The 12,386-nt window shown below is 59.1% G+C and overlaps 1 protein-coding gene across 1 annotated transcript; it reads right to left on the bottom strand.

Moving 5' to 3' along the window:
* Window positions 1-394: 394 nt before the first annotated feature.
* On the bottom strand, window positions 395-11,952 carry DNAL4 (dynein axonemal light chain 4). The gene is made up of 4 exons (XM_075553576.1): window positions 11,851-11,952; window positions 3,649-3,859; window positions 2,030-2,113; window positions 395-1,197 (listed from the first exon to the last, which is right to left on the bottom strand). Exons 2-4 carry the CDS (start codon window positions 3,715-3,717, stop codon window positions 1,033-1,035), a joined length of 318 nt encoding a protein of 105 aa, XP_075409691.1. The 5' UTR covers window positions 3,718-3,859; window positions 11,851-11,952; the 3' UTR covers window positions 395-1,032.
* Window positions 11,953-12,386: the final 434 nt, after the last annotated feature.

Consider the following 12,386-nt stretch of genomic DNA (forward strand, 5'->3'; position numbering starts at 1 on the left):
AAACACCTCTCCTTGCCTGCCTCTGGGGTACCCTGCGTGCACACAGGCCTGCAGGGCCAGGGAGGAGGAGCCAGGTCCCAGATTGCTGGAGGGCCCTCCCAGGAGGCCATGGGGGAGAAGACAAGTACCTGGACCTCCTTCTGGGCCAGAGCCGCCTGAGCCCCAGAAGGCAGGACTGAGGCTCTGTCCTGACGCAGGCTCGCAGGACAAGGCCTGGCCATGGGCAGCTGCTTAACTAAGCGGGATGACATGGCTGGCGAATGTGTTGGTGGCTCAGTCTGGCCCCAGAAGGCATCTGTGGAGCAGTGTTTCCAGCCGCCCTGATGGAAGGCCAGGATCATCTGTGGGCCCCTGGCCCCCACCACAGAGAAACCAAGACACTGCACAGGACAGTCAGTTTTTGTTTACTTTAATTGTAAAAACCAGGACATTTATATAAATAAGACCACTGTGTAAAATAGGATTCACCTTCTACTAAAACCCTTCTCCCACACTCAAAAAGAAGCTAGAAAACGCAGCGAGATGCGCAGTACAAATTGGCATGCGGTCCCTGATGATCGGTGGCGGCCAGCCGGGCTCCCCCAGGCCCAGGCGGCTCAGAGTGGCCACCAACTGCACAGCGGGGCAGGGCGGGGTGGGCTGGGTGGATACTCCTGTGGCCCAGGGGAGGTGGTGGAGAATCGGGGGGCGGGCAGAGATAAGGAGAGAAACCGCTAGGGTCCCATGAGAGGCGAGGCGCCCCCAGGGTGATGATGGTCACTGCAGACAAGGACAGTGGCCACATTATAGCAGGGAGGGCCCTGGAGGGGAGGGGCTCCCGGGAGGCCAGGGGAGAGCCCCCAGGAGAAGGGAGCTGGCTTGTCTGCCTCTGACCCACTGCCCTCTGTGGCTCCTGCATCCCAGGACTCTGGGCCGGGGGTAAGAGAAGCCAGCACATCCACACACTGGGCTCAGGAAGCCAGGACGCGGGGCGGGAGGAAAGGGCCCCATGCTCGCAGGTGGAAGTGGGGCTCCGGGCAGCCGGCGACCGTGTCAGGAGCATTTCCAGACGCACACAGCCAGGGTCCCTCCGAAGTACAGGTACAGCAGGTTCTTCACCTCGTGCGTGATCTCAAAGCCAAAGCCTTCGCCAATCACCACGTGCCATGAGGAGCCGAACTTCTTGTCCATCGTCTCTTTGATCATCTTGGCAGCACTCTGGAACGGAGAGGACAGGCGTCAGAGAGGGCTGCTGGGGTGGCTCTCTTGCTGTGGGACCTTCAGGCAGGGTCTCCTCCAGGAATGGGTAGCCTGCGGTCGCTTCAGCAGTTGGAAGCAGCTGGCGGGGGGGCGGGGAGGGGGTCATGCGAGCCCCTGATCGAGACAGAGCCCTGGGGGAGTCTGGCTCGACCACCAACGTGAGGGAGGACTGCCTCTGGCTGGCGGGTGGAGTGACAGAAAGGTCCCATCACCAAGGTCCGTGCTGGCTTTCTCCCCGCTCTCCCTAGGGGGCTCCAAGAGGATGGGGCCCGCTTACCCCTCCTGTGCTTACTCTTTCACACGCTTGCCCTCCCCACCCCATTGTGGAAGAGGAGGCCTGGGGAGGGCAGGGGGACCTCCCAGACGGTGAGCCTTGGGTCTAGTCGCGCACACCCCATGACCCAGGGGTGGACGTGGCCGGCCAAGGTCAGAGCGAGAGTGTGCACTTGGGCCTGGAGGGTCCCACACCTGGAGCCCGATGCCCCCAGCCCCTCCTCCCCAGCAGACAGATGAACGTCATGCCTGTGTGGATGCTCCTGGCTGTTCACCAGTCCCGAGGGCGCTGCCCGGACAGATGGTGTCCTGGGAGTGGCCTCCAGATGGATGGAAGGGTGCATGAGTGAATGCCTGGGCGGGCTCTGTGCACTGTGGGAGGGGCCCACCAGCAGGGCCCTGAGACAGGGACACGGCCATCTATGGGAGTCAGCGCTAATCTCTTCCCTCACCTAGTCCCCAAGGCCTCTCTGGAGCTGGCTGCAGGCACGGGGGCCGCCTGTGCGGGTGGCCATACCTCATTGTTGTTGGAGAATTTCTCACAGGCTGTGACACACAGCTCCATGGTCTCCACGCGCATCTCCTCCGGCATGTCCGAGTGCTGACGGTGGGCGGCAAACAGAGATGGACGCGTGCTCAGCCCGGGGTCTGCTCACCCTGTCCGATGCTAAAGGCTCAGACATGGGGGTGCTGCCCTGGGCAAAGTCTGATGCCCTTCCTCACAGGTGGTGTCTCCTATGGGGGGTGGGGCTGCCGTGGGGCCAAGGGCATGGTATCAGGTCTCAGCATCGTGTCCCAGTAATAGGCATGGGCGATGCCGGCCCTGGTGATGCCAGCTGTAAGCAGGGCCTGGCAGCCTCAGAGATCTGACCTCATACCAGAGGCCTGAGGGGACAGTGTGGTTTCCCCATCCTCTGGCTGCTTCCCACTGCTGAGGGCCAGCTCTCCTCTGCTCATGCCGGCCTGGCCTGCTCTGCGCCCTCCCTGCCTCTTTGCTTGCACCAGCTCTGCCATCTAACTGGGGTTCGGGACTTTTATGTCTAACGGACTCCTCAGCGCCCCCCCACCCAAAGGTCGACAGAACCCATGACTTCTTTTTCCTGCGTCCCGCCGCCACAGCTCCTGCTGGGCAGGGACCGCCTGCAGGTGTCACCCCTGGGGACCCCCGGGCGCTGCCAGCCTGGCAAGGTGTCCCACTGGCTCGACCGTCACCATCTGCCTGGAGTCTGACCCTCATTCCTCTCTGGGCCTCTGTGGCGCGTCCTCGATGATGCCCCACTTTCACTGTGGGACCCTAAAGTCTAGGCTCCTCGCCAAGCTGGTGTTCCCCATGGCGGCCATGACCCCAGGCCTTCCATGGTCCACACTGGCTTCTGCTTCCCGACAGGCTGCCTCACGGCTGCTCTTCTTCTCACACTCTCCCCCACCCACCCACCTGGCGGTCTGGGCGGGGCTCTCATCAGAGAAACCCTTCTGCAGGCTAACTCACGCCATCGTCATGGGTTACGCACGGCGCCAACAACCGTTCAAAACCACCAGCTGCTCCCAGAAAGACGGAGCTTCCTACTGCCACGGAGAGCCAGGGGCCAGTTCTACCCCGTCCTGTAAGATCCTTATGAACCCTACTTTTCAGCCCCTTCTAAACAAGCTCACTGCCCTGGGTCTGCCCCACTCACTCAGAGGAACCACCTCCCCAGGCCACTGTGGGGGTTTTAGCTGTAACCTCACGGCAGCAGACGGCTTTGTCCTTCCCTGTGGAGCAGTCGGTGGGTTCGCATGGCCAACCTCCCGACCAGCCACAACTGTTTACCCCAGTGCGGCTCCAGGGCTCCTCTCCAGCCTTTCCCTTAGAACCTGCGCAACCTGGGCATCCCTCTGCTGGGGCCAGGCCTCGTCTGTCCAGTGCCCAACACTCACTAGGTAGCCCACGGAAAAACTTGTTGAATGAATGGCTGGATGAACGAATGAATCACTGTCGTTTCCCAAACTCTGGATCTGAGCGAGCAGAGCCTCGTCCTTCCTCCCCTGGCTGTTGGGTTGTGAGCTCAGCTCACATCTCCAGGGCTGGGGCAGGGGAGGAGGGAGAGAGTGAGGGGTGCTGCTGGGGCCTGGCTGCCTCCCCTCACCGGTCCTTACCCTGACCAGGGGGAATGTCTGCAGGCGTTTATAGTCAGCCTCGTCTTTCTTCCCTTCCGTTTCTCCCATGGTCCGTCCACTGTGGCCCCGGGACGAGAGGCTGGGGCTTGCAGGAGGTGTGGGGACTGGCAGCTAGGACACCACCGGGAGAGCTTCGGGAAGCAGGCCCTGCCAGGTGGGTGGGAGCAGAAAGTGTCTTTCCCGGGGGGTGCTGTAGAAAATAGGAAAACCAGGGAGAGAGTTGGCATGGGGAGACAGCTCAGGAACGACTCCACACCTCCCCGTCTTCCCTCCTCCGCAGCCTCCTACAAATGGCCAGCGAGGCTGCTGGCTCCAGGGATGAGTCAACACGAGGCACTGGGCCCGGGCTGAGAACACACTGCATGGCCACGGCAGATGCCGACTGTGTGCCAGGTGGAGGCAGGGCCAGCCCAGCTCGGGGCTCGCGACCAGAGAGTGTGGCATCTCTGTGTGCCCATGGACTCGGCCCGACTTCCAGCACCCATGCTGGGCACTTAGATGTCTGGGTCACTGTCCACCACCGACAATCCTGGACTTGCTGGGGTGGGGTGGCTCCCCCTGCAGGGCCCTGGTCTTCGAAAGGAAGGGGACAGGAGGCTCCGTGTCCTCTTTGGCACACCAGGCTCCGCCCACCTCTTCCTCCCAGGGGTACTCGTCCTGCTGGAAACCTGGGCGCTCTGCCTGGCAAAGTGGCCTTGGCCTCAGTCCCCATCAATCACCAACCCCTATCGAGGTGTCTGTGGCAGGAATCAAGTGAGACCGTGTAGGTAAGGCCACTGACTGAGTGCCAGGAGCCAGCAGGCACTCAGAAGGGGTAGTTCCTGCCTTCTTGCTCCTGGGTGACTCTGAGGGAGACTGAGGCATGCCAATGCAAGTGGACAGCTGCACAGCCCACCGTCCGTGTTCATCCGTTACCAGGAACAGAGGGGCCTTTCCTCCAGAAGCCAGCTTGTGTCCCAAGCAAGGGGGTGCCTTGTGGGGATTGGCCCCTCTCCTCCCATCGGAGTATTAGCCTTGCACCTGCGAGGGCTCTCTCTGGAGAAGCTACCAAGCCGAGAATCAGCCTGCTGTTCGGCTCCGTAGCGCTCGCACACTGTGTGACAAGAAGGGCTTTGAAAGGCTGGCATCTTTCCATTCCATTTTACCGGCACTTTTGGAAGGCTCCTCCTCCAGCCACATGCTATTCCTGCATTCTCCCCTTTCCAAATAAAAAGCTGTCAGCTGCAGAGCCACCAGGATGCCCAGTGCAGTGCTGGGCCAGGCAAGTGCCCACCAGGCAGATGGGAGGCGTGGTTGTCTTCTGTGTGCCAGTCGAAGGTCCCAGGGTTTGTTGCGCCTGTCCCTGGCTCAGGGTGGGGCTGGCTGGCCGGCCCTGAGAGTCCGGCCTCGTGTTAACACCGCCCAAAGGCGTCTGGTGGCCCCTGCAGCTGGTTAGTGGCAGGGGGGCGGTGTTTGGGATGCAGGCACAGAGAGACTTTTCTGAGAGGCCTCCGAGTGGCCTGCCCCGACGCCTGCTGCTCTGAGGGTGCACACCAGACTTTTCGACCCTTGGCCCTGGTCTTTCTGTCGCACGTGCCTCGGTCTCACGCTGAGCTGGTCCTCCTCTAGCCCAGCGCTGTGCTGTCTGTGCCCCTGGCCCGGGCTGCCTCTCTATGCCAGCCCTCTCCCTGGTGCTTCGGAAGCCACTGTGTTTGGGCTGGCTTGGGCACAGGGCTGACAGCCTGGTGCCAGTGCCACCAGGCCAACAGATGCCGGGTCCTCTGACCTCATCAGTTCTGGACATCTGCTCTGTTCATTCAGACATTAGCAGGCCTGTTTGTCCCAGAGATCATCTGGCACATTCCCCAGCGAACGCCTGGGGTACTTTGTGTTCCCGTTTCTTGTCACTGTCGCGTGACTCATTTTGTCTCTCTCGATTACTAACAGAAAGGCCACCCCCACCCCAAGCTGGCTGCCACGCTTTGGGACATGGCCAGTGTGTGGCCGCCTCCTCCCCAGGCACCAAGGTGTGAGAGACAGGAGAAACGCAATGGTGGGACTCAAGGCTGCTTTCCAACGTTCACAGGTGGCCGTGATGGAAAATGGCCAAGCAGGATCCACCTGAATCTTTGGGCTCCGTCCCAGTCAGCACGACCCTGAGCCTGCCCCAGGCCAGCTTGTGCCAGCCTGAGACTCGCACACCTGCCCGACCCTGAGCTCATGGACTCGGCTTCCACAGCCAGGTCGCAGGTGAAAGGCCATTCTCTCCACAGCCCATCACCCTTCAGGACAAAGACGGGACAGTCACTGGGTCCACTGTCCTCAGGGGAGCTCCTTGTCAGGGAAGTGGGCAGTCAGGACCCACAGGGAGCCAGAAGGCCCAGTTCTGGCACATACAAGAATTCGGCTCATTTCCCGCTCTGTAAAACTCGGGGTTGCCCTTCCATGCCATCCTCTCGTTCTCAGGAAGCTGACCACAAGCACTGAGCATAGGCCGGCAGGTAGCACAGCTCTCGGCAGTGCTGGGGGCTTTGGTGGCTTTCCTCCTGCCAGAGGAGGGCTGGGCCCCGCAGGCTTCACAGGGCTGATCTTTGGAAAGTGCATTGCCAGGCCTCTCTTCCAAGGCGCTTCCAGGTGAACTCTACCTTCCAAGCAGTCCAAGGCGCGAAATACTCACACAGAGATACGCTGCTCTCTACTGCTAGTGTATTCTCGGCTGCACTAGTCAACACAATTAACTCACGCTATGACAGACGCGATGTCAAATAGCTTTTCCAAATCACTACTCACACACGGGGCCATCGGATGTCATGGCGATACCACGACAGCAGCCATTCTAACTCAAACCTCGCTGCCGCCGAGTCAAGTCTGACTCATGGTAGAGCTGCCCTTGTGAGTTCCCGAGATTGCGACTCCTGGGGGTGGAAAGCCTCGTCTTCCTCACTTGGAGCAGGCTGGTGGTTTCAAACTTCTGACCCTGCAGTTAGCAGCCAAACATGTGAGCACTATGCCACCAGGGCTCCTTAGCAACCATTAGGAAGCAAAAATATAAACTGCTTATCAACAGAGCCTCCACCCAGCCCTGGACACTCTCCAAGGCGGAGCTATTCTCCCGCCAGCCCCGCCCCGAGGAATTCTGCTTGCTGGGATTGGGCACCGTTTCGGTCTCCAGGAGGGGCTCAATTTGGGTTCCTTTTTTGCTGTTCTGATGAGTCTGAAGGGGTAACACTAGGGCTCTGGGATGGATGGAGCAGTTTCCCAGCTGTGGCAGTGGCATCATCACCTGTCGACTTGCAAACGGGTGGAGTCTACCCTCTCCATCGGGTCTCAGCTTGATGGCTTCACTTGGAAGCGCTATGGAGATAAATAGCTGACTGGAGGCCGGATACACACAGACACTTTGCACATCTTCCTGTTGGCAAGCCACATGGAGATCCCTGATGGAACCAGAGCCCTGGAACTGGAGGAGCCACGTGGAGACCCCTGCCAGCACTGAGATGCTTCCACCACCACTGCATCCACAAGACTTTCCACCCACTGGCCTGTGATCTTCCTGCATTCAGCGCCACTGCATGTGCTGCGTGCGTCTGAAGAGGCTTTTATGGACTAGTGTCGACCCGTGGGCTAACACTGGACTTATGGACGTGACCTGGACTGGGCTGGGAGGTTTCCTTACTGTACAATTGCTCTTTGATATAAAGGTCTCTCTATATACAGATGAAATCTCCCTAGATTTGTTTCTCTGGTCTACCGGGACTAACACACCAACAAAATTCAAGGAGGAAGTGGCTACCCTGGGATGGAAAGCAATCCCTGGGGGAGCAATGTCTCTGACCTTTGTCCCACCAATGCAGTTTTCAAATTCCCTAAGACTTTGGTCTTCCTGTGTCCCTCAAGAATGCCTGTCAGGAGCGCCCCTGAAACAGTTGCCCTCTCAGACTTGATTGCACGTATGGCCCAAGGCATCCCCGTGACGGGTGCCGTGATGGGGAGTCTGGCTGGTTGTTGAGAGAACGCATCTGCAGCAGGCGGGCACAGACAGCAGGCAAGGGCATGTCTAAACATGTTATTATTTTTTTTGGGGGGGGCGGGTTCCTAAACCATGCCTTTACAAACTGGCATTCTAATAGCAGTACTTTGTGAGTCCTCCCTACCCCTAGGGATTTCCAAGGGACAAGCCTTCCAGAAGAGACCAGACGGCTGCAGATGGCTTGGAAGACTTGTCATTATCAGACAGCAACAGGTAGGCCGCCACGAGGACAAGCCCTGCTGGACGAAGGCTCCTCAAAACAGACCGACCAGGGATGTAAAAACCTGACCCACCTTCCATGTAAACGAGGTGTGCCCAAGGGTTGTCAACCAGGCCTGGCTGTGTGCTCACAGCCTGGGACATGGTCAGCCTGGCACAGGAGCGTAACCCCACGCCACCTGGTGGCCAACCTGCTCCCCTTCATCCCTGCCTGTGTCCCCAGCCTCATGTCCCCAATGGCTTGTCCTAGCCAAAGGTGCCATAGAGCCAGGTCTCCATCTCCTCGCCTCAAGGAATCCCTTGTCCCTGTCTCTGGTTCTTCTCCTTGTGCTCCTGGGGCCATTGGGAAGGGTCCTTCAGAGGCTAGGACACGTAGGAAGGATGGGAAGATGGATGGATTCTAGAAGAAGAGCCCAGGAGTGCTGGCTGGCCCCCAGGGGCCCCAGGCACTCAATGTCTGGGGCCTCAGACTACGGCTCCCCTTTCCCAGTTGCCTCCCTCTGAAGATGGGGTGGGGTGGGGCTGCACTGGGAGTGGGCCAGGGGTGCTGGGTGCAGGTTCCATGGCAGAACCTCTCCTCTCACCGGACAGATGGGAGGACAGCCTAGGGTTGCTGGGGAGCACACGTGGCAATGTAAGCAGGGGCCTGGCAGAAGGCTCCTGTGACTGGAGGGGGAACTGCAGGTCCTTACCCAGATGCCAGACATCCGCCCGGTCTACCTGGCCCGCTGCACCGTCCCGGGCTGAGGGAGGGCATGCTCTGGACACAGTTTCCTGGGGGGCCAGTGGCAATGGTCACACTGTGCATTCACATGCTTCACCTCACGTCATCATCAGTGCCATCCTGTGAGGGGCATGGCAGCTCCCAGTTCCCAGACCATGCACTCGAGGCTCAGAGAGATCTTGCACTGGCCCAAGGTCACACAGTCAGCAAGGGCAGAGCCAGGACCCCAGTCCAGATCTTGTCAGCCCAACTTCACTGTCTGTGCTTGTGCTCTCTCCCTTGTCTGGGCAAGCAGGGAGAGACATGGGTGCCAAGAACGCCTTGGATGATGCACACCCCAGGTCACAGTCTGCCTGGGGCAACTCCGGCACCCCTCTTGGACACAGCCACACTCCTCCCTCCAGGTACACCAAACCACGGCACTCCCTTGCTAGCCAAGGGTGCTGAGGTATTCCTCCAGGACGTGAGCAGGGAAGCCTGGCTATGAGGGTGCCAGCGCAGGCAGGCTCACCTTGAAACTTGCTAAGTAAGAGGATCAGAGAGCAGGCCATTTTCCCAGTCAGGAGCAAAAGCCCAGTGAAGCGCAACTCTTTCCAGGAGTGAGTTCCCTCTGATACAACCACACACACACATCTCGCTGTCATGGCCTTTTCCTTTTGCCTTGCCCCGTTGCTGAGCGCCAGTGAAACACTTGATGTGCCAAGACCACAGGGGGAGGAAGGGAGTGTGTGAAGACACCACCCCCGGACAGCCCCCGCCTGCTGATGATGGTCTCTGTGCCCACCACCCCATGGTGCAGCAACAGGGACAGTGACGCATGGCCCCCCTGGAGGCACTCATATGGGATGCTGTCCCACGCGTGTATCAGCACACAAAGCACAACACAGTCATTGCCACCACACCTCCTAGCTCCGCAGAAAACACAGGGGCTCCTCCTACCCCTGGCTTCCCCCTCCAGGGGACAGATCTGAATGGGAAGGACTCAGAGGAATAAACTGCTGTTTCCCAAAGGACCCTTCGCAGTGGCTAATCTGATGACAGCTCATCCACCATGACTTAGCTGTGTGCTGTGTGCCCAGACAAAGGCACAGAGACTCAGATCCCTGAGAACACAAAATCCAGCATCAGACACGTGGCAGGAGCCCCACAAGTACTGGAATTGTCATTGAGTTCGATTCCATTTGCCTCCTTGGGAAGGGAGCAAGCCCACCAAACCAATTCAATATCTAAGGGCCACTGTCCTCGAGACAGACAGTCGCGGAGAGTTTTACTAGGGGTTTCCTGTTGATTCTCCCCAACACTGCTGTGGGTCTCTGTGCTGCTGAGGACCACCCAGGCTCCGAAAAGTGACTCTCAACCTAACTAGTGAGGGCAAGAGAGAGATGAACTCCCTACTCTCACAGAGTTACCACCTCAAAGACCCACAGGGGCGGTTCTCCTCTGCCCTCCAGGGCCACTGTGAGTGGGCATCAACTCAGTGGCATGGAAGGGTGAGTAAGCAGAGGAGCTGGGATTTGATCCCAGGACCTACGACTTGAAAGATTATGCCTCTTTCCAACTACTCCAATATAAGCAAGAGAGTCCCTAAGTTTAAGGAGTGTGTCACCTAAGATGGCAGACCAAGACACACAGACACACACAAATGGCTCATGGCAGGAAACCGTAACAATCACCACAGAGACAGAGAGAGAGAGGAAAGCAAAGATTTCTGGAGGTCTGGGGTGGGGCAGGGGGAAGAGGAAGACCATTTGACAACAAGTGGGGGTCCTGACGAGAGGAAGTGGTAACAGCAGATGCTCAGAGCACTTGGGGGGCAAGTCCAACAGTGCAGTCTGGCCCGAGGATACACTGTGAGACCGAGCCAGGAGAAAGGGGGCTGGGGCTGGGTTGTGGAAGTACTGGGGGGCCTCGCCAAGCAGGCTGCAGAAATGTGGCTGTTTGCAGGGTGGATGGAAACCCTTTGGAGATAGATCGCGGGTGGGGGGCTGAGGCTGGAGACACAGTTATGTTTGAGGGCAATTATTCGCAGCACTGGGGTGACAGGGGAGAACACGGTTGAGTAGGTATGGTAGGTAACAAGTCCTTAACACCCAGGGACAGGCATTAATGATGTGCACCAGGGGTTGACCAGCTTTAGGAGTGGAGAGGCAAGGCTCTCAGAAGGGCAGAATCCACACGATTTGGCTTGTGGGAAGGAGGGATGGATGCTCCAAGATGATGTCACCGACAGCGACGCGGGAGGCCTGTTTGGTTTCACAACTACTGAGTTCAAGCACTTGCTGAGCTATGCAAATGGCATGTCTAGTAAGAGATCACCGGCCATAGAGCGCCAAAGCCAACTCATCCAACCATCACATCTGCACATCCCCCCCAAGTCCCCATAACCAAGCAAGTTGCGAAGCACGCACTGGACCAGAGGTTTGAGGGTCAGTTGGAGGGGTGACAATGTTTGCTAACGGGGCTAGTGAAGTTTCCGGGGCAGGGACCATGTGGGCAAGTGAGAGCGATGAGAGAAACCATCAAATACCGGCCCTGTCAAGCATACACAGCGGACTGGCCTCTCTGGTCCTCTAACTCAGAGGCGGTGCTGTATGGTTCTGATTTTACGCATGCACAGTCGGAGCCTAGGGAACCAGCCTAGGGTCCTGCAAGTGGAAATTCACAGTAGGCTTTCCAAGTGCTTTTCACCCCCCACCCCCACACACACCTATCTCCCCTCACAGCTGAGTCCAGGGACCAAAGCACCCCAGAACGTCCCGCGCCGAAGAGGCCTTGGAAACCACTCAGACGAACTTCTTGTTTACAGAAGGGGCACCCGAGTGGAGTGAAACGACCCAACCCGGCATCCCAGGGCGTCCCCAACTCTCAAAGGAAACGGTCTGGGCCCGGGCGCGGCGCGCGTCGGCGGTGGGGTGGGGGAGGCTATCCCGCGAAGGCAGCGGGGCTCGCGGCCCCGGAAGGCGCGGGTCGCAGATGACGCGCGCGCGAAGCTGGGCCGGGCCTCCCCGGGATGGGGGTGAAGAGGTTGGCAGAGTTGCGATTTCGAGTCCGTCATCGCCGGGCTCGCAGGTGCCCCCCGAGGGGGAGCGGGGCTGGGGCTGGGGCTCGGCCGACAGGCAGAGGAAGGGCCTCGGCGGAGAGCGAGGCCCGACCTGCTCCGTGTGGCCGCCCGCCCCGTCTCCGGGTCGGCCCTCCCCGCCCGGCCCTCCGCCGCGCCCCGGGGCCTCACCTGCTCCCGCGGGGGCCGGAGCCGGGGCCGCGGCCAGTGCACCCCCGCCAGGGTTGTCAAGGAGCGAAACAAGAGTGTCTTAGCAACCAGCGAGGAAGTCCTGCCCCCTTACCGGACATGGACGGAAACTTCACTTCTTACTGGTGGATTTACGTGTCAATCAGCATTGAAGGTCCCTACGTCGCCGGCGTCGGCGCGGACGGGGGCGTGGCTTAGACGCGAGGGAGGCGGAGTTTCTCTGATGGTCGTCTTAAGCGTGCCTGAGGAGCCAGGGCAGTTCGCATATTTAAAGACGCAGACTCCGAAAAACAATGTTGCGTTTCTTTTAGTCTTTTGGAATAAAGAGGCAACGATGTTGGTGACGTGGCTACTTTGTTAGTGTTTCAAAGGCATACTAGTAACATGTATGTCAGCCTCTATAATTAGCCTCTCACCACAATACTTTATCTACCAAACTCACTGTCACCGAGTCAATGCTAACTCATAGCGGACCCCCCTCCCCACACACACCCCGTCATAGGGACCACCCGGTGGGT

Source organism: Tenrec ecaudatus, chromosome 6 (assembly GCF_050624435.1).
Source record: "Tenrec ecaudatus isolate mTenEca1 chromosome 6, mTenEca1.hap1, whole genome shotgun sequence".
Taxonomy (NCBI): Eukaryota; Metazoa; Chordata; class Mammalia; order Afrosoricida; family Tenrecidae; genus Tenrec; species Tenrec ecaudatus.